General features: G+C 40.7%; 1 protein-coding gene across 2 annotated transcripts in view; it reads right to left on the reverse strand.

Annotated features, from left to right (window-relative positions):
- Nucleotides 1-2,214: 2,214 nt before the first annotated feature.
- Nucleotides 2,215-21,821, reverse strand: part of BTBD11 (BTB domain containing 11) — a 230,005-nt gene continuing 210,398 nt past the window's right edge. For both annotated transcript variants that reach the window (XM_040439449.1, XM_040439440.1), the window contains 6 exons: nt 19,098-19,203; nt 12,218-12,320; nt 10,423-10,504; nt 8,073-8,141; nt 7,696-7,809; nt 2,215-4,654 (listed from right to left, as the gene is read on the reverse strand). In XM_040439449.1, coding sequence (XP_040295383.1) covers nt 4,445-4,654; nt 7,696-7,809; nt 8,073-8,141; nt 10,423-10,504; nt 12,218-12,320; nt 19,098-19,203 — 684 coding nt within the window. In that variant the 3' untranslated portion in view covers nt 2,215-4,444. The remainder of the gene's footprint in view (nt 4,655-7,695; nt 7,810-8,072; nt 8,142-10,422; nt 10,505-12,217; nt 12,321-19,097; nt 19,204-21,821) is intronic.

The raw sequence follows: 21,821 nt of genomic DNA on the forward strand, positions 1-21,821 counted from the left end.
CAAAATAGTGATAGGGGCTTTTGGATCACTATTTTGGTATTTATGTAATTTTTTTATTTTTTCATACTGTTCATTTTATTGTCCATGTACATTGTATCTTTGGCACTTTGCACTTTAAAACCTATGTACTGTATTTGGCTCCAATATCTTGTTCATGGCTTTGGTTAGGTCATTGTAGTACACTCTCCATTCGGGTATTTATTAATTATTTAGTATCCCTTTGACCTTTCCATTAATTGTTTTTACATCTTGTCCATATTGTGATCCTCTTCCACCCTGTGTGTCTCTTACCCACCACTGTATTGTCCGTCATTGTATTTTATCGGATTTTCCCTTTTTGGGAACCATAATAAAGTTTATATATATTGTTAGTCGTGCTTTGCCTTTTTCTCCTTTTTTGGTGTTGATACTTGGTGTACAGGCCTAGTATGCATACTCACTTCGTGAGTTATCTATTATTGGTGTTTATGTATTGATTATTGTAAATAGTAGCAACAAAGGTACATTTACTAAAAACTAGAATTTTTATACACCAGTCTAAGGGCTCTTTCACACCTGCGTTCTTGTCTTCCGGCATAGAGTTCCGTCGTCGGGGCTCTATGCCGGAAGAATCCTGATCAGGATTATCCTAATGCATTCTGAATGGAGAGAAATCCGTTCAGGATGCATCAGGATGTCTTCAGTTCCGGAACGGAACGTTTTTTGGCCGGAGAAAATACCGCAGCATGCTGCGCTTTTTGCTCCGGCCAAAAATCCGTAACACTTGCCGCAAGGCCGGATCCGGAATTAATGCCCATTGAAAGGCATTGATCCGGATCCGGCCTTAAGCTAAACGTCGTTTCGGCGCATTGCCGGAGCCGACATTTAGCTTTTTCAGAGTGGTTACCATGGCTGCCGGGACGCTAAAGTCCCGTTTGCCATGGTAAAGTGTAGCGGGGAGCGGGGGAGCAGCATACTTACCGTCCGTGCGGCTCCCCGGGCGCTCCAGAGTGACGTCAGGGCGCCCCAAGCGCATGGATCATGTGATCGCATTGGACACTTCATCCATGCGCATGGGGCGCTCTGACGTCACTCTGGAGCGCCCCGGGAGCCGCACGGACTGTAAGTATACCGCTCCCCGCTCCTACTATGGCAACCAGGACTTTAATAGCGTCCTGGGTGCCATAGTAACACTGAACGCATTTGGAAGACGGTTCCGTCTTCAAATGCTTTCAGTACACTTGCGTTTTTCCGGATCCGGCGTGTAATTCCGGCAAGTGGAGTACACGCCGGATCCGGACAACGCAAGTGTGAAAGAGGCCTTAATGGAGTTTTCCGGGATTTTTATACTGATCGTGAGGAACCCCACTGATCAGCTGTTTGAGAAGGCACTAACTTTCCTGTGAACGCCGCGGCCTTCTCTGTGCTTACTAAGCACAGTGCCGTACATTATATAGAGGCTGTGCTTGGTATCGCACTCAACCCTATTGAAGTGAATTGGACTGAGAGCGATACCAAGCACAGCCTCTATACAATGTAAGGCACTGTGCTTGGTAAACACAGAGAAGGATGTTGTGCTCACAGGAAAGTCAGTGCCTTCTCAAACAGCTAATCTGTGAGGGTCCTGGGTGTCGGAATCTCAGCGAATACTAATGGCCTATCATGAGCACAAGTCATCAGTATTAATAAAAGATCTGTTGGAGTAAGAGGTGCCAAATTTATTAGGAGTATGGGCGCAACATGATGAAATCTATTACAGCTATAACACTAGCATAGATTTTAGTTACAATTTACACCAGTTTTCTGGTGTAAACTATGGTAAATGTGTCGGGAAAGGAGGCCTGCCCCTTCCGCTAAGTCCCACTCAAAAGTGCAGTTAGCAGTGGAAAATCATAAAAAGTCTAAATTTTGGTGCAAAATTCCTCTTGTGCAAAAATGTGTAACTTTTGTACGGTAACTGGCTTTGTTAACTTACCACCAATGTTTTCTCCTGAACAGTTCAGATGGGGGTTTGTGTGTGCATGCAACCACCCAGTTTGCTTATAAGTAATTTTGACAACATATATGTGAATTCCGTATAAAACATAATCAGAAATGTTGTCAAGCACTGGAAATAATTATCCAAATGTAATTTTGTATGGTGTCATAATATGTAAATTCACATCCTATAAAGAAATATTGTCCTTCTTTAGTTTTCAAAATGCATACAAAAGCAGTTTATCTTTTTAGCTGAAATTTATTTTAATGGACATTGGTCTTTTTCCAAATAAATATAATTTCATGCTCTCGGAATTTGTTTTATTTTTACATGTGAAATTTCAGATTTTCCCTTTCATTTGTCTCATTCAGTCCCAGTTTACAGAACATATAGAAATCTTTTTTTTCTTCTTAAAAATGGATGAAAAACACAGTGGATAATCACTTCTCCATCTACTGAACGTCCATCTTCAGCCTGATATCGCACCCAACCCTTGATTCTAAAGCATTGTACAATATTTACAGACGACGTCAATTAGTCAAATACTTCAGACAATATATTAGGACTGAACTGGATGTTAACAAATCTTCTATACAATAATTCATTAAGTTATCATGCTAAATTTATTTCATTTTTAATATATTCATTATAAATAGACTTTATGGTAGGCAGTTATTTGTAATCTATTGGAGAGTCAACCAAAAGTGGTAAAAGCATGTACAGAATCGGCTCTACCTTTGAATAGTGCCAGTTTAGCATTGGGTACACATAACAAGGGTCTATAAGGTTAATGGGCAAATATAGGATCACTTTAACATGGGTATCTCTAGTTTTGCCTGGTAAATGGCATCTCAATGATATTTTATGTAGTTTATATAGTCAGGTTTGACCATATAGAACTGGAGAACCCATTTTGCCCAAAAACATCAACAATGTAAACCTGGCCATACTGGTCAAAGCTATAGAAAAGCTTGATATTCCAAAAAGACGTAGACTTGAAACATCATTAGACCTTAAACAATGTACCAAAAACTTACATTGCATTGTCAGGCTATCTACATCTACCAGTCATCAATGTCTTAGTGGAAACTGGCATGCTGATCTACATTAACAACGCCCTATTCAATTTAAAATAGGAACCAAAAATTATTTTATTAACATCAGACATTGTCGCACAAACTTTTTTTTTTTTTTTTACCTTTTTGTACATTTATTTTTGTCATGCAAATTGATTGTGAAACAAGTGTCTCAGAAGATGTGGCACATAACAAATGTGTGTGTGTGATCGCTGCATATACTAAAGAATTGTTTGACACATACAAGAAAACATACATGTTAGGACATTTTTTTTCTGTCTAAGATGCCATTCTACAAAAACTGATAATGAGATAAATGAAGATAAGTAAGTGATAATTATGATCCTTTTGGCTTTCTGTACCCAAACACTGAGACACACTGGTGTCTCTACAATGCTGTAGAAAGAAATGACCTTATATTCCAAAAACAGAGAAAAAAAGTTGCACCATTTTTACTATGTCATGTATGAACTAATGCCTACAATCAATTTCACATATTCACAGTGAAACAGAAGTTTTGTGTTCTCTATTTGGTACTTCACAAATGGGCTTAAATGATCAAACTGTGGATTTCTTGGCAAAATGATAAGACAATAACACCATGCAAATCTGAGTTTGCTTAATTTGTTAAAAAAAACTAATGACATGCCAATTTTCTGAAATATTTTTTTAAAATATTTCTTTAACAACACCTGTTTTTACTACCTTCTCCTTCCTGGGCAACCTGAATAAAAGGAGATTGTTTCAGACTTGCATCAGGAAATATAAAGTCACTTTGTGGACATATTACTGACAACCTTTTGAGAAATGAAAGATAAGAAAAGTCTTTGTTTCTTAACCTATAGGGTCACCCCAATTTTTACAAATTTAATTTAATTTTTTTTTTAGAAATCTTTAAAAAGTCATGTACCCTTAAAAATCTTCCAGCTCTATTCCATTGGACTGTGCCATCATAATTACAGGTAATTATTTATGCAATAGTCCCATCTTCATGTATCAAGACAGTTCTATATAACTCCTTTCCCAGTAATGCACATAAGACGAGAGTTGCGTAAAGCTGAGAAACTCAAAAATATCACTAGAATGACATCTCTGAACATCACATTTGCATTTTTAGCATCTTTCATAGTAGGCTTTCTTGCTACATAGCATCCATTGCACGTTGATATGTCGAAGCCATCATGATTTCCTTTGGAAAATTGTAGAGTAATCCTCTTTTTTTAATTAAATGTCTATTTTTTAACAAAAATAAGATTTTTTTTTTATATTTTTTTCCAGCTTAGGAAGATTCAGAATTTTTGCCTTAAGCCATCCGAAAAATAGGAAATCCAGCAAAATGAAAAGCCTTTTATCTTCTTATAAGCCTTAGCGAATAAACAATGTACACTGTCCACCCTGGCAGCCGCTGACTCTATACTATAGACCCTTTGGAAGAGGATAGATGGATAGACTGTATCCGAGTCGCCAACGTCCTTTGTAAGTCACCCAGAACATCCTGGCCCGAGGTCTCACAGTTCTTATCATACAATAGTTGTTTAAAGGCTTCATTTTCGATGAGGAGCATCATATTTTTCAAGAAATAGCCTTCACAGTAAGACGATAATTCAGGGACACCAAGAAACTGCAGACACAGAGATATAACAGGTTAGAAGACAGAGTCAGATTAGTCACAAAATCGTATTTTTTTTCATTACCACAAGTACTTACATACTGCCTGTGTATCGCTTAATATATAAGGTAATGTATATACCTAGATATGTATACAAAAAAAGGGGGCAAAATACATAATGTCCTTATGGGATTAAAAAATAATGAATACAAAATAGTGTGTAAAAAAAATGTAGGTTTCTTATACATCTTTTATTGCTATACGGTTGCCAAGTATATGTATAGCATTATTTATAGTGATCGATGAATGGATGAAAAAAGAAATGGGAAAAATTACCTTTATTCTATATTTCCCTCAAAATGGAAATTAATATAAATTCATCACTGTACTAGAAAATGGTGCCACATTAAAGTACAACTACAAAAAACAGGTCATACACAGCTAAATCAGCATAAAAATGACCACTGAATCCAAAGAGCCAAAAATAAATTAAAAATAATCAAATAAAAGTTATTTGGATCCCACCATTTGAGTTTTCCCGCTGCACTACAGTAATACACTCCTATGATCTATACGAGTGTATAACTGTAGTGCAGCGGCGGCATGAAGCGCACAGCGTCATAGCAACCAATGACGCCGTGCGCTCCTGCTGTCAGCAGGATGCCAGGCCGGGATACCACGGACCGCTCACGTCCATGTTCCACGGCCGTGTGCATTCGTGATATATATTAGACCACTGTGAAACCCACCAATCACAGGATTCTAGTTTATAAAACTTATTTTTTAAAATTTAATAGGGTCCCTCTATTCAGGCTTTTTATCTCTAAACAGACAGGCTACAAAGAGTGGCATGTCCATGCATTACAAGAACAGCCAATTCATTTGATAGGAATGGTGTGATACTTCATTTCTCCCGTGGGGGCACTGCAGGAGAAATGAACACTTGCTGTTGGGTTCCCTGCAGATTATACATAATAGCTGGTCTAAGCAGTAGGATTTCCCTGTAGTCCACTTATTACTGACAGAACCTCCTAACAAAAAATCATCCAAAGTGTACTATCTCTTTAAAATGTCTGAAGTTTTAGAAATATATTGAACCAAAGCCCCTCACAGCAGATATAAAACCTGTTTATCTATTATTTGCATGGCTGGTTTGGGAAATAAGCAGCCGCTATATGAGCATTGCCTGTTTTATCAGAATAATCATGATGTGTTTTTACAGAAACTACAGATTACTGCATTGATGTAAAATTTCACTAAAACTTGTGCTGTCATTCTACTGTCTGAAAAACATGAATTCTTAAAGAGCAAGTTTACATTTGAAAGTACTATGTAATCTGGAGTGCCCCTAACAGTTATATATCTGTCAATGCTGAAGTCCTCTAGAAAAACAGTAGTCTGGAACGTTCCCTGTAACAGCAAACTAGCCATGTCTTCTGCAGTGTCCTCTATCACAGTAGTTTGGTTTTGTAGTCTGGACCGCCCCCTATAACTGCAGTCTAGCTGTGTAGTCTGGACCGCCTCCTATAACAGCATTTTGATTGTGTAGTCTGGACCTCCCCTTAAAGAGTGGTCTCTCAGTCTACAGTGCTCCCTTTAACAACAGTTTGGCTGTGAATCTGTGGTGCCTGATACAACAGCAGTCTGATTCTGTAATCTAGTGTGTTCCCTATAACAGTAGTCTGTAGTGCCTGCTATAACAGTAGTGTACCGTGTAGTTTTGGTTGTATAGTCTGAACACCAACTATAACAGCATTCTAGCTGTGTAGTCTAGAGCACCCCCTATACCAGTAGTATGGTTATATAGTCTGAGTAGCCTCTATAACAGCATTCTGGCTGAGTAGTCTGGAGCATACCTATATAAAAGTAGGTTGGTTGTATATTATGAGCACCCCATCTAACAGCATTCTGGCTGAGTAATCTGGAGCACCTCCTAGAACAGTAGTTTGGTTGTATAGTCTGAACACCTACTATAACAGATGCCTGGCTGAGTAGTCTGGAGCTCCATCTATAACAGTAGTTTGGTTGTATAGTGTGAGCACCCTCTATAACAGCATTCTGGCTGTATAGTCTGAAGCATACCTATAACAGTAGGAGGGTTGTATAGTCTGACTACCCCCTATAACAGCATTCTGTCTGAGTAGTCTGGAGTGCCCCCTAAAACAGCATTCTGGCTGTGTAGTCTGGAGTGCCCCCTATAAAAGCATTCTGGCTGTGTAGTCTGGAGCATACCTATAACAGTAGGATGGTTGTATAGTCTGACAACCCCCTTATAACAGCATTCTGGCTGTGTAGACTGAAGCATACCTATAACAGTAGGATGGTTGTATAGTCTGACTACCCCCTATAACAGAATTCTGGCTGAGTAGTCTGGAGCATACCTATAGCAGTAGGGTGGTTGTATAGTCTGACTACCCCCTATAACACAATTCTGGCTGAGTAGTCTGGAGCATACCTATAACACTAGAATGGTTGTATAGTCTGACAACCCCCCTATAACAGCATTCTGGCTGAGTAGTCTGTAGCATACCTTTAACAGTAGGATGGTTGTATAGTCTGAGGACTCCCCTATAACACAATTCTGGCTGAGTAGTCTGGAGTGCCCCCTATAACAGCAGTCTGGCTGTGTAGTCTGGACCACCCCCATAACAATAGGTTGGTTGTATAGTCTGAGCGCCACCTATAACAGCAGCTTGCTGATCAAAATGCCATAACTTTAGAAGATGTGAAATGAAAGGGGTTCTACAGTTTGTTTTAACTAATGATCTATCCTCTGGATAGATCATCAGCATCTGATCGGCGGGGGTCCGACACCCAGGACCCCCGCTGATCAGCTATTTGAGAAGGCAGCGGCGCTCCAGAAGCTTCTCACTGCGCTGATCAGATGCTGATGATCTATCCAGAGGATAGATCATCAGTTAAAACAAACTGCAGAACCCCTTTAATTTTCTGCCGGCCTCCTATTTATTCAATGTTAGTATCAGCCGGATCTTCCTTCCTTTCTTTTTCAGCATTGTATTATCAATGTGCTCCTTGTAATATTATACGAGTACCTTGGCATGGTTATAAATATCCACACAGTTTTCTGTGTTAATGCTTTTTGCACAGATAATTTCACAGTGGCGTTGCAGAGCTTCCAGGTGAAAAAACTTGCTGGCAGACAGCAGCTGCGAGAGAGACAAAGGGGTGGAGAGGATAATGAATTCATGATGGGAGAGGTAGAATAGCAGCATAACTAATCTCATGCAACAGAACTGAGACTAAACACTAGAAATATGCTGTCAATATCGGATTATCAATCATTAGCAAATTGGCATTGCAGTAAAGTGTCTGTCTTATCGTTAGCTGCAACTAAATGGTTTCTAAACATCTGCGGCTGGTTAAGCCTGAAGATCTCATTTATTGAAGACTTCCACAATGCGCATCTTACCTCCATGATTTCATTATTTTTAATGAGGAGTGATTCTGTGCCGCCACAGTATAGGTACTGCATGACCAGCTAAAGAGAGAGAAACAGATACATAGTAACAAAGGCACAGCTTAAGTAGGCATCATAGTCATTAGACTGTAGCTGAAGACTGAAAGGTGTACGAGAGAGATCTATCATCATTTTCTAGGTCCCTCCTTCATGTCAAGACATGATTTGACACTAGAATGGTTGTCCGGGATTAGAAAATAGGATCTATTCTGTTCACCAGAACAGTGCCACTCTTGTGCGTGGGTTCTGTCCGGTACTGCAGCTCAGCCTTATTTTAAAGGAGGTTATGCTGTGGTTTTGGATAGATTTATATAGCTTCCATTGAGTTCAATGTTAGGCTACATTCACACTAGCGTTAATATTTTCCGGTATTGAGATCCGTCATAGGGTCTCAATACCGGGGGGGGAAAAAAAGGCTTCCGTTTTGTCTCCATTCATTGTCAATGGGGACAAAACGTAACTGAACATGTCCGAGGTGAACTGCAACAAAGATATAAAGTCTCTCCTCACCAGAATAATTTTCCTGGCCCAATTGAATGTGGTTCTCTTGTAATTCCCCAAATTTAAAGATGTGGGTAAACTTAGTGAATAAAGTTAAAAGATACGAAAATATCTTATATAAGCAAAGAAATAGTGAACAAGAATGGAAGAAGATATGGTTGGTATGGAAAACTTAGGGACTAGTTTGGGGCCTATATTACTCCTCTTTCTGTTCTCCTGTTTGAGATGCATATGCTGGATCCCCCCCGTCTTATGGCCTCTTTTCTAGTTTTCTAGAGACACATTGCAAAATAATGGTAGGGAAGGTTGGGTTGGGATGGGTGGATCAAGGGATTAAATTGACTAATATGGTTGTACTTTTTATATTGTTACTTTTGTTACAGAAAATAAAAATTTGAAAAAATAAAATAAAAAAGAACGGAATGCTCCAAAATGCATTCCGTTCCGTTCTCATATCAGCGAGCAAATCGCAGCATGCTGCGGTTTGCTTTCTGTCCTGGGATGCGGAGCAAAACGGATCCGTCATGACCCACAATGCAAGTCAACCGGGACAGATCAGTTTTCTCTGACACAATCTGAACCAATAGAAAACGGATCCGTCCCCCATTGACTTTCAATGGAGTACATGACGGATCCGTCTTGGCCATGTTAAAGATAATACAACCAGATCTGTTCATAACGGATGCAGATGGTTGTATTATCAGTAACGGAAGCGTTTTTTGCTGAACCCTGCCAGATCCAGCAAAAACGCTAGTGTGAAAGCAGCCTTAGGTGTACAAATACATACTGTATGCACTTATCCCCCTCTAGTGGTAGCAGCATGCAGCCAGAATGATAAAACTTGTCAAGTCATATATAATATGAAATACATCAGCACAGAATGGAACATTTGGTGGAGCTCTCGTTTGGGTCAGGGCCCATTTCTACCCAGAGACCAAGTAGGTATAAACCTATAAAATAGTGGAGCGTGGGGCTATCTGGACTCAAACTTTTCTGGGTGATTTACTTTCCTGTGGTCTCTCTATATGTTTGAATAGACTGATAAATTTGATTCTGTGAGGACGGTTTTATTAATCCTGGTCTACAATGGGGATATTGCATAATACATAATTGATGCCAACTGCTCAGACTATGTGGCTTTATTAATATGATGTGCATAATTCATAAACCATTGTAACCTGATATGTTAAATTATATTAAAGTAAATCTTACATTAAAATGTCAAAATGTTCTTAAAATTCTACCAAATATAAAGCAATCCAATGTACGGCAGGTAATGTACTCATACTGAGAATGGTGCGGACCCCCAGGCGCTAAAGCTCATGAGTCATTTTCCAACAGCTTGGTTTGGAGTGTTGTAACTGACTAAGGAACTGTGGACCCTCGGCCACCTCCCTAATGCTAAAATGGCCACCTCTGCTCATGCTGTATACTTTATCCTTACATGAAAAGGGAGTAGACCTGTGGTAATATAGATATAGCTGCAGGTCTACTCTTAGTGGTGTATTTGACTATGACACTGCTGTAGATCACAAGGTGAAAGAAGACACTGAACTTCTATGCTGGTTACCTACAGCCGCCACTAGGGGGAGCTGAATGTATACGGATTGACAAAGCTGCCAATAAGTTCAATAGGGGCTATAGAAATCCTTTCCAGTGAGCCCTCCTCCCTTTCTATAGGTAGATGTGAATTTAGATTTAATTGCCATAGAGTGCTCCCCCTCCAGGTATGAAGTCTATTTGAGTAGACCCCAGCCTGTATATATAATTATGACATTTTTTACCACATATATACACATACCTGAAAGATGTGATATTTCACATAATTGATTTCAATGCAGCTGTTTTCTGTAGTCGACTTGTTTGTAAGAAGAGCTTTAAACCTTCAAAAAACAAAAAAACAACAACTCATAGTTATGTAAGTAGAAACGGTGAACTCGCAAAGTAGGTAAGGGCGGCAGACATTGCATAATCAGCGGATTATCCCACATTTAGAAGGGCTTGTCCCGGACTTAAATATTGATGAGCTATCCTGAAGATCAGAGATCATTGGATCAAATTTCACTTTGGGTACTTCAATTCGCTCAACACTACTGAGGATAGGTCATCAATATCAGATTGGGCCGCAGCTCTCGCCTCTTCACAGTATACCAAGGACAATGCCTACAGCAGATGTGCTTGGTATTGCAGCTCTGTCCCTTTCACTTGAATTGGACTAATCTGCAGAAAGGCCATAGGACTGATGGGCGTGATGTCACAGCCCTAGCAAGAGGCTGTGGTGCTCACTGCCGGGAGTCGAACCACCACAAGCTGTTATTGATTACCTATCTGACAACAGGTCATCCATACTTGAATCCCAACAAGCCCTTTAACAGATGACTGTCAGTTTATTACATCTGTTGCATTAGTGTGTGAGATCAGTTTATTACATCTGTTGCATTAGTGTGCTACATCATATATTTATACTCTAGGCACATTCCAAGCTGTATTCAAAATGTGCCTGGCCTTCCTTCTACACAGAAGTTAAAGGACCTCACACCCTTTTGGTTCAGAGTCTGTACAGCACATACTCTGCGTTGTGCTTTGCAGGAGTTGTATACCAGGCGTATAACAGGTGCATGTAGGTACAAATGCATTTCACAATCATCAATTACCTTATATTAAATCACTACTAAAGTAATATTTAAAGGTAATCTGTCACCACCCTAGACCGTTTTTAACTGCTTGTATAGCCCTATAGCTCTGCTATATAGCCATTTGTAAATATACAGTACCTTTATGCCCAAATCAGTTTACTACCCCCCCAAAACATGATTGTATAAATAGGACTACTCTCACAACTGCGCTTTGCCTTTCCGGTATTGAGATTCATCATAGGGTCTCAATAGCGGCTGAAAACGCTTCCGTTTTGTCCCTATTCATTGTCAATGGGGACAAAACTGAACTGAACGGAGTGCAGCAGAATGCATTCCGTTCCGTTTGGTTGCGTCCCCATCGCGGACAGAATAACGCTGCAAGCAGCGTTTTTCTGTCCGTGATGTGGTGCGGAGCAAGACGGATCCGTCATCACACACAATGTAAGTCAGTAGTGGCGGATCCGTTTTCTCGAACACAACAGAATACGGATCGGTCTTCCGTTGACTTTCAATGGAGTTCATGACAGATCCGTCATGGCTATTTTAAAGATAATACAACCGGATCCGTCCTTAACGGATTCAGACGGTTGTATTATCATGACGGAAGCGTTTCTGCTGATCCATGATGGATCCAGCACAAACGCTGGTGTGAAAGTAGCCTATGCTAATCAGGTTGAAAAGAGCCCAAGGGGCTGTACTTATCTGTGCTGGAGCCCAGCTGCACCCGTCAAGAAGAGGAGGAGAGGAGTGGGGCTCACTGCTGATGGGCACGGCTGGGCTCCAACATGGACAAGTACAGCTCTGTCCCATTCAAATGACAGGGGCTTAGCTGCTTTCCAATGGACGGCGCTGTACTTGGGAAGCTGCTAGGAGGCCGCAGTGCTTGGTGACTGTGCTGGGGAGTGTAAGCAATTCTGTTCCTAGACCCCCTTCTCAGCCCTGGTGCTCTGTCATTTGTACCTTGGAGATGCTGTGAATAACAAAACTTTGTGTGCATAAAAAGGTCTTCCTTCCACAATAAAGGTGACATCCGACATTTCTTTGTTGTTGAGAAAATGAGGATCTACAAAGCGACAAAAAGGAAATTATTATTTGTAGCATAAAGAGATTTTACTTAGTTTTTACTTAAATTGGTTGTCCGGTATTAGCAAAAGTAGTCATTCATTTGTGTGGGAATGAGCTGCAATACCGGACAAAGCCTGTTCTAGGAACGAGATTTATCATTAGAAACAAAGAAGAATAGAGCTCATAGTACCAAAAATAGAAATTTTATTGAAGCATGATTAAAATAACAGAAATAGAAAAAGCTAATGCATGTGATGCCGTTAAACATGATAATAAGAGCGGAGGACAAAAAAGAGCGCCACCCCGGGAAGGAAAACACACGGATGAGAGAATACAATAATTTTATGTAACATGGGAGGAAAAAATTCTGGGTACAGTGCCCAACACATGCAATAAATAAATAATGGAACCAGTAGGTGCCAGGTGAGACAGTGGTCAACACATACACCCCCAATGGCATAAGGAATATGCAGACACAAATAAAGATGGAAGTATGTTGCATAAATAGACCAGGTGTATGTGAACAACAAGATCGTATAGCCAAGGGGGAGTAGCAGGAGACCGAAGCTCACCTATAACAAACCGTGTGCAAAGAGACCCAGGGTGGCGCTACCCCAACGCGCGTTTAGGCATGCCTTCGTCAGGGGGTAGCGCCATCACTGTGAATCAGGTATAAAAGGTCTCTCTCAGCCAATGAGAGTTGGTACTTACTCGTCCCCAGGTGCGTATGTCTGAGAAGCGCGCGAAAAATCCAGGCCGACCGCATCCACTCACCCCACGGCCGGCGACAAGTCACATGATCGGGTGGCTCCGGCGTGGGGACGCTCGGGCGAAAGGCGCCGGAGGCGGCACCCGGATGACGCGCGCACGCATCGCACAGGGGGAGGAGAGTCAGGGAACCAGCGTGAAACATAGGAGACAAAGTCATCCATAGAAAAAAGGGGCTACCTCTCACTTCAGAAACAGTAGCCATAACATATTTGTACATCGGTGCGGCATGACTTACTTTAAGATAATATACATATGGTTGGACAACTTTAGAAATAGTATACATAAGGTTGGACAACAGATACAAAAAGTGCATTTATATATATGTATGCATGTTATACATAAAGATACATACAAAGACATAGCCCAAAAACAACAAACATAATCATAATTAGACATGTGAAATAGTGGGTGGAAAACAGTGATTGTGTGATATGAATAAATAAATAAATGAATACTTGAAAATATGAGGGTAATCATACCAATAATATAAATGTTTAATTAAAAAGTAGTGCAGGCGAGTAAATATTGGAATCCATGATTGGTAACTTAAAAAATTAAAAAATAATAAAAATAATGAATGACAATAATATGCCTGATGGTGGAATTAATAAGGTGAAAGTGAGAAAAGTGAAGAGTAAAAAATAGAAAATATATATATATATATATAAATAAATAAATAATAGATATAATAATACATGATGGTAGAGAAATTCATGAAATATATAAATACATAAATATATAATACAAAACCGGATTAGAAAGACATTATATTATTGAAATTAAGATGCAAAGTAAATGCGGTGCGAATATACACAAGTATAGTGAAAAAACCAAGTATATGTAAGGCCGACGCAAAAATGTATAATAAAGCACACCGTGGAATAAATGTGTTAGTGTAGGGGTGTGAAGGAAGGGAAGGAGGGGAAAAATAAGAATAATGAATAAATAAATGAAAAAGAAAATAAATATGAAAAATTATGAAAATAATAATAAAAAAATAATAATAATATATATATATATATATATATATATATATATATATAGAATGAAAAAGAAGAAAAAGAATGAAAAAAGGGGGGGGGGAAATAAGGATAATAATAACATTTTTATTTTTTATTATTTTCATAATTTTTCATATTTATTTTCTTTTTCATTTATTTATTCATTATTCTTATTTTTCCCCTCCTTCCCTTCCTTCACACACCTACACCTACATCCCCTCTGTGTCGCCATCACGAAATGCCCGCCCCACCATCCTGCATTCTTATATTAATTCCAGTTTTCCCACAGACCTGACCACTTGCCCCCATCACTCCATCTGTTCTGATCGCTGCATGGCTGTGAGGAGGGGAACGGGGCAGATCATGGACTGGGAAAAATTGAAATTACAGTATAACATTACGTCTATGTCGTCCTGAATATGCAGTGGAAACAGCAGTTCCATGCGCCATCTGCACCCATATGCACCCTGATTTTTCTCACTACTCTTTATACGCGCTTCGCTACTAATGACTGTACAGGATATCGCTCTGCGCTCACGCGATTTTACTATGATCGCTAGCGCTGCTACATCTGTATACAAAATATATATATAGCACTGTAAATCTGATGGGCAGCAATATATAACTGAGCTAAGCAAGTTTTAGGTAAAAAAAAAAATATTTCCTCATTTCCCTGGTTCTCTTCTGGCCCTTTGTTTACCTGCAATAACAACAATCTCTGCCCCTCCCCCTGCTCTGCAAAGGGAGTGAATACAAGTGCTTCCCTGAGTGACATGTCTGCCTGCTGGGAGACTCAGCAGCATGTTGTATGTGTAGGACTACAAGTCCCAGCTATACAATGACATTGCTCATACACACAGGATCTTCTCCCTACCTGTTCTTGTGCAATGCTCTGCAGAACTTCTTTGTCAGCTTCTGTGCCCAGTATTTGCCTCCTCACTGCCTGCAGCTACTCAGTAAAGCCTTCAGCCCTGAGTCTGTGCTCATGAAGGGGTTAATCTTTCCTGAAGTATCCAGTGGGAGGGAGACACAGGGAGAGAGCAGCAGCTCAGCCAGTGTGGGTGGGTGGGGGGCGGGGCGTGGCCAGCACAGTGACATCTGGTGTACAGACACATATCTGCTCTCTCAGGCTTGTGCACGAAAAATTATCAGAGCAGGGAGAGAAGCTGACATCATAGGTCATGTGACCCTCAGTGAAATCTGAGAAAGGAGCAACTACAGTCGTGGCCAAAAGTTTTGAGAATTAAATAAATATTGGAAATGGGAAAAGTTGCTGCTTGAGTCTTTATAATAGCAATTTGCATATACTCCAGAATGTTATGAAGAGTGATCAGATGAATTGCATAGTCCTTCTTTGCCATGAAAATTAACTTAATCCCAAAAAAAAACTTTCCACTGCATTTCATTGCTGTCATTAAAGGACCTGCTGAGATCATTTCAGTAATCGTCTTGTTAACTCAGGTGAGAATGTTGACGAGCACAAGGCTAGAGATCATTATGTCAGGCTGATTGGGTTAAAATGGCACACTTGACATGTTAAAAGGAGGGTGATGCTTGAAATCATTGTTCTTCCATTGTTAACCATGGTGACCTGCAAAGAAACGCGTGCAGCCATCATTGCGTTGCATAAAAATGGCTTCACAGGCAAGGATATTGTGGCTACTAAGATTGCACCTCAATCAACAATTTATAGGATCATCAAGAACTTCAAGGAAAGAGGTTCAATTCTTGTTAAGAAGGCTTCAGGGCGTCCAAGAAAGTCCAGCAAGCGCCAGGATCGTCTCCTAAAGAGGATTCAGCTGCGGGATCGGAGTGCCACCAGTGCAGAGCTTGCTCAGGAATGGCAGCAGGCAGGTGTGAGCGCATCTGCACGCACAGTGAGGCGAAGACTTTTGGAAGATGGCCTGGGTTCAAGAAGGCTAGCAAAGAAGCCACTTCTCTCCAAAAAAAAAATCAGGGACAGATTGATCTTCTGCAGAAAGTATGGTGAAAGGACTGCTGAGGACTGGGGCAAAGTCATATTCTCCGATGAAGCCCCTTTCAGATTGTTTGGGGCATCTGGAAAAAGGCTTGTCCGGAGAAGAAAAGGTGAGCGCTACCATCAGTCCTGTGTCATGCCAACAGTAAAGCATCCTGAAACCATTCATGTGTGGGGTTGCTTCTCATCCAAGGGAGTGGACTCACTCACAATTTTGCCCAAAAACACAGCCATGAATAAAGAATGGTACCAAAACACCCTCCAACAGCAACTTCTTCCAACAATCCAACAACAGTTTGGTGAAGAACAATGCATTTTCCAGCACGATGGAGCACCATGCCATAAGGCAAAAGTGATAACTAAGTGGCTCGGGGACAAAAACGTTGACATTTTGGGTCCATGGCCTGGAAACTCCCCAGATCTTAATCCCATTGAGAACTTGTGGTCAATCCTCAAGAGGCGGGTGGACAAACAAAAACCCACTAATTCTGACAAACTCCAAGAAGTGATTTTGAAAGAATGGGTTGCTATCAGTCAGGAATTGGCCCAGAAGTTGATTGAGATCATGCCCAGTCGAATTGCAGAGGTCCTGAAAAAGAAGGGCCAACACTGCAAATACTGACTCTTTGCATAAATGTCATGTCAATTGTCGATAAAAGCCTTTGAAACGTATGAAGTGCGTGTATTTATATTTCACTACATCACAGAAACAACAGAAAAAAGATCTAAAGCAGTTTAGCAGCAAACTTTGTGAAAAGTAATATTTGTGTCATTCTCAAAACTTTTGGCCACGACTGTACAGATGCAGTAAGTGCATGGTAAAGCTGTTACATTTGCCTAGTTAGAAACATACAAAGAACAAAAAAATTACTCGGACAACCCCTTTAAGTATCTCCCATTGCTTGTGGTGGGGTTTTGCAGCCTGTTCTTAGGAAAAAAAGAAGGTGCCCCACTAGGAGGTGGCAGTGAAGGCAGAGATGATGCAAGTGAAAGGCTTTTCTGAAGTTCCACGGAGGCGGAGCAGCAGGAATGCTGTGATACCTGGCTCCAATGCACGGTATCCGACTCAGAGGTGACATTATCATCCTGCTTTTGAATGAGAGGAGGAGTGAGCAACCCAGTCCACAATCTCATCCTATTTGTCCTCAATATTAATGTGGAGCCTATTGGCAATAAGGGAGAACTGTCACCTGCTGCTGCTACCACTAGTACTACTAGCTGCATGGTCGGTGTTGCTACTGCTGTTTGCACTACTGCCCTCATTCTGACTCAGATGATGAGGTATGTGTCTTTTGTTTTGCAGTCTTCCATTTTCAGACATTTTATTATGAAGTCTATAAAATTAAGTCACATGTTTGGTACACAGATTATTAAACAGTACAAAGTAAAAACAGGACAGAGGTGAAATTAAATGTCCCTCTGCTTCTACAAACACACTGCACACTGGTATGTTTACAATAGTAATAATGCAGTATTTGCAGTAAAATATCTTTGAACTACACAGTATAATGCAGCAATGCGCTCACAAACACGAGTATAAGATTTGCAGTAAAATGTGCTTGAGCTACGTGGTATGATGCAGTAATGTGTTAACTAACATGAGTATAAGAATGCAATTTCTTCAGTAAAATATCTTTGAACTACCTAGTATGATGCAGTAAAGTGTTCATGATAACAGGTAAAAGAATACAATTTTTGCAGTAAAATGTCTTTGAAGTACAGTGTCTGTTGCAATAATGCATTCACTAACATGAGTATAAGAATGCAATTTTTGCAGTAAAATGTCTTTTAACCCTTTGAGGAACGACCAAGGGACGTATTTGTCCCATGTTTTTAATTGCCTGTATCATCTGATTAAGAACTTGAGTCAAAATATTAGATCTTATCAACAAATGGATCTAGCTTTATTTATTGTTCAAATACATTCTTAAAGGGAAAATAAATATAATTATTTTTATATTGATGACGGTAATCTTATGGTCCTCAAAGGGTTAAATACACGGTATGATGCATTCACTAACATGGGTATAAGAATGCAATTTTTGCAGTAAAATGCCTTTGAAATGCACTGTCGGTTGGAGTAATGTTTTCACTAACATGGGTCTGATAATTTGCAGTGCTGCAGTAAAATGCCTTTGCTGTAACTACCTGTTATCTGTTATCTGTTATCCTGCAGTAACATACAACATGTTCAGTAACACGAATATGATCCACTGTAATGTGTAATTACAAAAATTAAAATCAAACAGTTTTTTAGAACAAGCATTGTTCATTGTTTGTAGCAGAATGTTTGCTACTGGGGTGCTGGCAATAAATCTATGAACTGTAGAAACTTTTTTACCCAAAAAATGCTGTCTGACTGTTCATACATAAAAATATGTGTTATTGTAAACAAAAGAGCCCTGCGCAATGCTAACATCAGGGGGGCTGCCTGGGTGAAAATATGGGTATGTCCGGGTTCAGCTCTAAACCCGGACAACCCCTTTAATAAATGAAGCCCTTGGTTTTCGGTTTTTGTGGTACTTGACTCTCATCCACGAATTGCATGACTGACCATCTGAACCGAAGCTGCACAAGCAACAGATCAATAATCCTGACGTCTGCATGAGCAGCAGAGCACTTGTCATTCGTAAAATGGTGGTAGATAAAAGACTCTGAATATGCATGGATAAACAACAAGACCTAAATGCCCATGGAAGATAATCCTATATTCGGGCAGTGTTTTTAGAGCTGCTCCGTAAATACAGCCCTTGAACATCAATTAAATTGCACCTGTCATTGTGAGATTCTTGAAGATGCTGGTTATCAATATAAATGAGACCTGCATTGTAAAGCAAATGTTCCAGCCGGTGTAGCAGGCAGGATATAAAAATACAGAGACATATTACACATGGTGTAGACTACTAATTAGCTTCAAGGGCTGTTGGTTCATCAGTGTTCTCATAGCTTTCATTCCAAGCGTAACAATGCACAAAAAAAACCATAAATAAGTTACAGTTTCAACATGACAACTGTGAACATTTACCCAGCCTAGATGTCTGCTTGCGCTTTATCTCGGTCAGCTTTGGGATGGGGTAAGGACCATAGCACTGGCTGAATATGACGGCCAATTGTTGGCTGATAACCTCATTCTGTAATGAAGAGAAGACAATTTCCTGTTATACAAATGTGATTTACAGTACATTCAAATATTTTTTATCCATTGACATGTGATAGAGATCTGTCAGAAGATAGCTTTGGTGAGGGGCCGTAAACTGAGACTCCCACTGCACAGGCCTCCTTGGCTTTTACTGTAGCTTAGACATCTCTGAGCTGAGATGATTGGTTTGCTAAGCTTAGCTCGCATACCATTATGTTGTGATAAGTCTCTATGGATACATACTGTTTATGATATTTAGCCCTTATGACCTAGTGACTGTGTTTTCACTTTTTTCATGTATAATTAAATTTAGTGTTTGCCCCAGTTAAGGTTTATCTCATACGTGCCATAATCTTATACTCTGGCAGCCAAGTGATGAGTCAACTAGTAGGCTACCCTGTCCTCTTCATGCTTATAATACTAAGCTAACCGAACTTTCAGGTGTCTAATGTGGCAAGAACCACAATTATGGATCAAGTAGGTTAGATTAACATAAACTAATAGCTAATATGGAATGGATAACTGTGAGCTTTAACACTCTTCTCATAATACAGTGGTGTAGGCATAGCCAACAAGTTTAGAAATGCAGTCAGTGACTTCATGAGTAGAAAAAACATAAATAATTGGAATTATATCCCCATTGTTGGTTGAGCATCTCCTGCCATTACACAAAATTACACAAGACTGATTTCAGGAAATTCAAGATTTGAAATGTTCTTTAAAGAGAACCTGTCACCACGAAATGCAATGCAATCTGCAAATAGTATGTTATAGGGACAGTTTGTAAGGGAGAGGAAGCTGTGACTTGTGCTCCCTCTTTTTCGGCCCAAAACACTACAGAGACTTGCCATTTACTGAATGATCTACAGAAGGAGAGAAGGAGTAAGGAAAAGGAGAGAACTAGATAACCTAGAGTCTGCGGACATTACAGCCACCATTGCAAGAGTACAATTGCCCGCGATCGATTCTGCAGGAAGAGACTTGAGACAGATGGAGATAGAAGAGGGCCATAACTCCCATCCTTGCCTAAGGGCTTCATGCCTGTGCTGCGGACCGCATACGGCAGTTCCGCAATATACGGGTCACCAGCCGTGTGCATTCCGCATGACGGATGCAGACCCATTTACTTGAATGGGTCCGCAAATCCGGAGATGCGGTGCGGAAGCACGGATCGGAACCCCATGGAAGCACTACGGGGTGCTTCCGTGGTGTTTCTGGCTGTGCCTCCACACCGCATAAAAGTAGTACATGCACTACTTTTTTGCGGTGTGGACCGTTGGATGCGGATCGCGGACTCCATTCAAGTGAATGGGTCCACGATCTGCATGCGGCTGCCCCACAGTCAGGCACAGAGCCCTTACGTTCGTGGGTATAAGCCCTTAATCCATGTATTGTTATTTGGAATTGCGGACAAGAAAAGGCATTTTTCTATGAGAGTGTCGGCGATGTGCAGTCTGCAAAATGCGGAACGCACATTCCCGGTGTCCGTGTTTTGCGGATCCGCAATTTTTGGATCCGCAAAACACATACGGACGTGTGAATGGACCCTTATTCTGCTACCTTTGGCCTGGTTACTGACTCCTGCACCATATGCCAGTCATTGCATTCTATATGCCCTGCCTTGCACCTATACAAAAACTCAACATCACAGACACCTTGACCCCCATCAGAGAGGGCTGCCAACATCAGGGTGTGCTCCGGGGGAAGAAAGCGTATGCCCTCCTTTCACTGCTCGGCCCTAGGGAGCAACAGCATGAGAAAAGCTACTGTGATTGTAACAGCCAGAGCCATTACCACTTCTATCCTCTACTTCTGCTCCTCCTGGGCCGCTGCATATAGGTTTCTGGTAAAGGATTCTGTAAAACTTATTATCATGTATACATGTAACCATCTGCTTTTTCTAAACTTAAGTCCTCCCCCTGTGTACAGCTATCAGTGACTGACAGCTATCTCTGAACATACACACAGAGAATGCTATCAATCACTGATATCACCTTCCCTGTGTATAACTGAGATCACAAATAGCAGAGTTTGAAATGTATAAATTACAAGTTTTACATAATCTTTTTCAAAAAACGGTTTATATATCTTCTCAGCTCCTCTTGCTCTATAACATGCTGCCTGCAAACTGCACTGCATTTCGAGGTGACAGGTACTCTTTAAAAGGGCTATCCAAGAGTAAGAAAGACCTCCCAGAGTGGCCGACCCACGATGCAGATCATACTTACGGTACCTGGTCCAGCCGCTGGGTTCAGTGTCTGATGCCCCCAGGGAGGCTCTTCCTCTCCCTGCCTCGCTGAAATCAACATCCATAAACGGGAGGACATATGTCTGCTGCAGCCAATCACAAGCTTCAGTGGTGACCTGCTTCCCTTGCGTCACATGACCAGTTGTCGTAATGGTCACAGGCAGCTGAAGATGTAACTTGACCAGCATGAACTTTCTATAAAACTGGTATCTTCTTATGCGGTACAAGGGTCTTTGGGCCCCCTCAGGCTCCTGGGCCTGGTAGCAACTGCTACCTCTGCCCCCTCTATAGCTACGCCCCTATTCACATGTCTCCCTGTGGAAGGATGTTGAGTTCAGCATGGCAGGGAGAGGAAGAGCCAG

The sequence above is a fragment of the Bufo bufo genome, chromosome 1 (assembly GCF_905171765.1).
Source record: "Bufo bufo chromosome 1, aBufBuf1.1, whole genome shotgun sequence".
Lineage (NCBI taxonomy): Eukaryota > Metazoa > Chordata > Amphibia > Anura > Bufonidae > Bufo > Bufo bufo.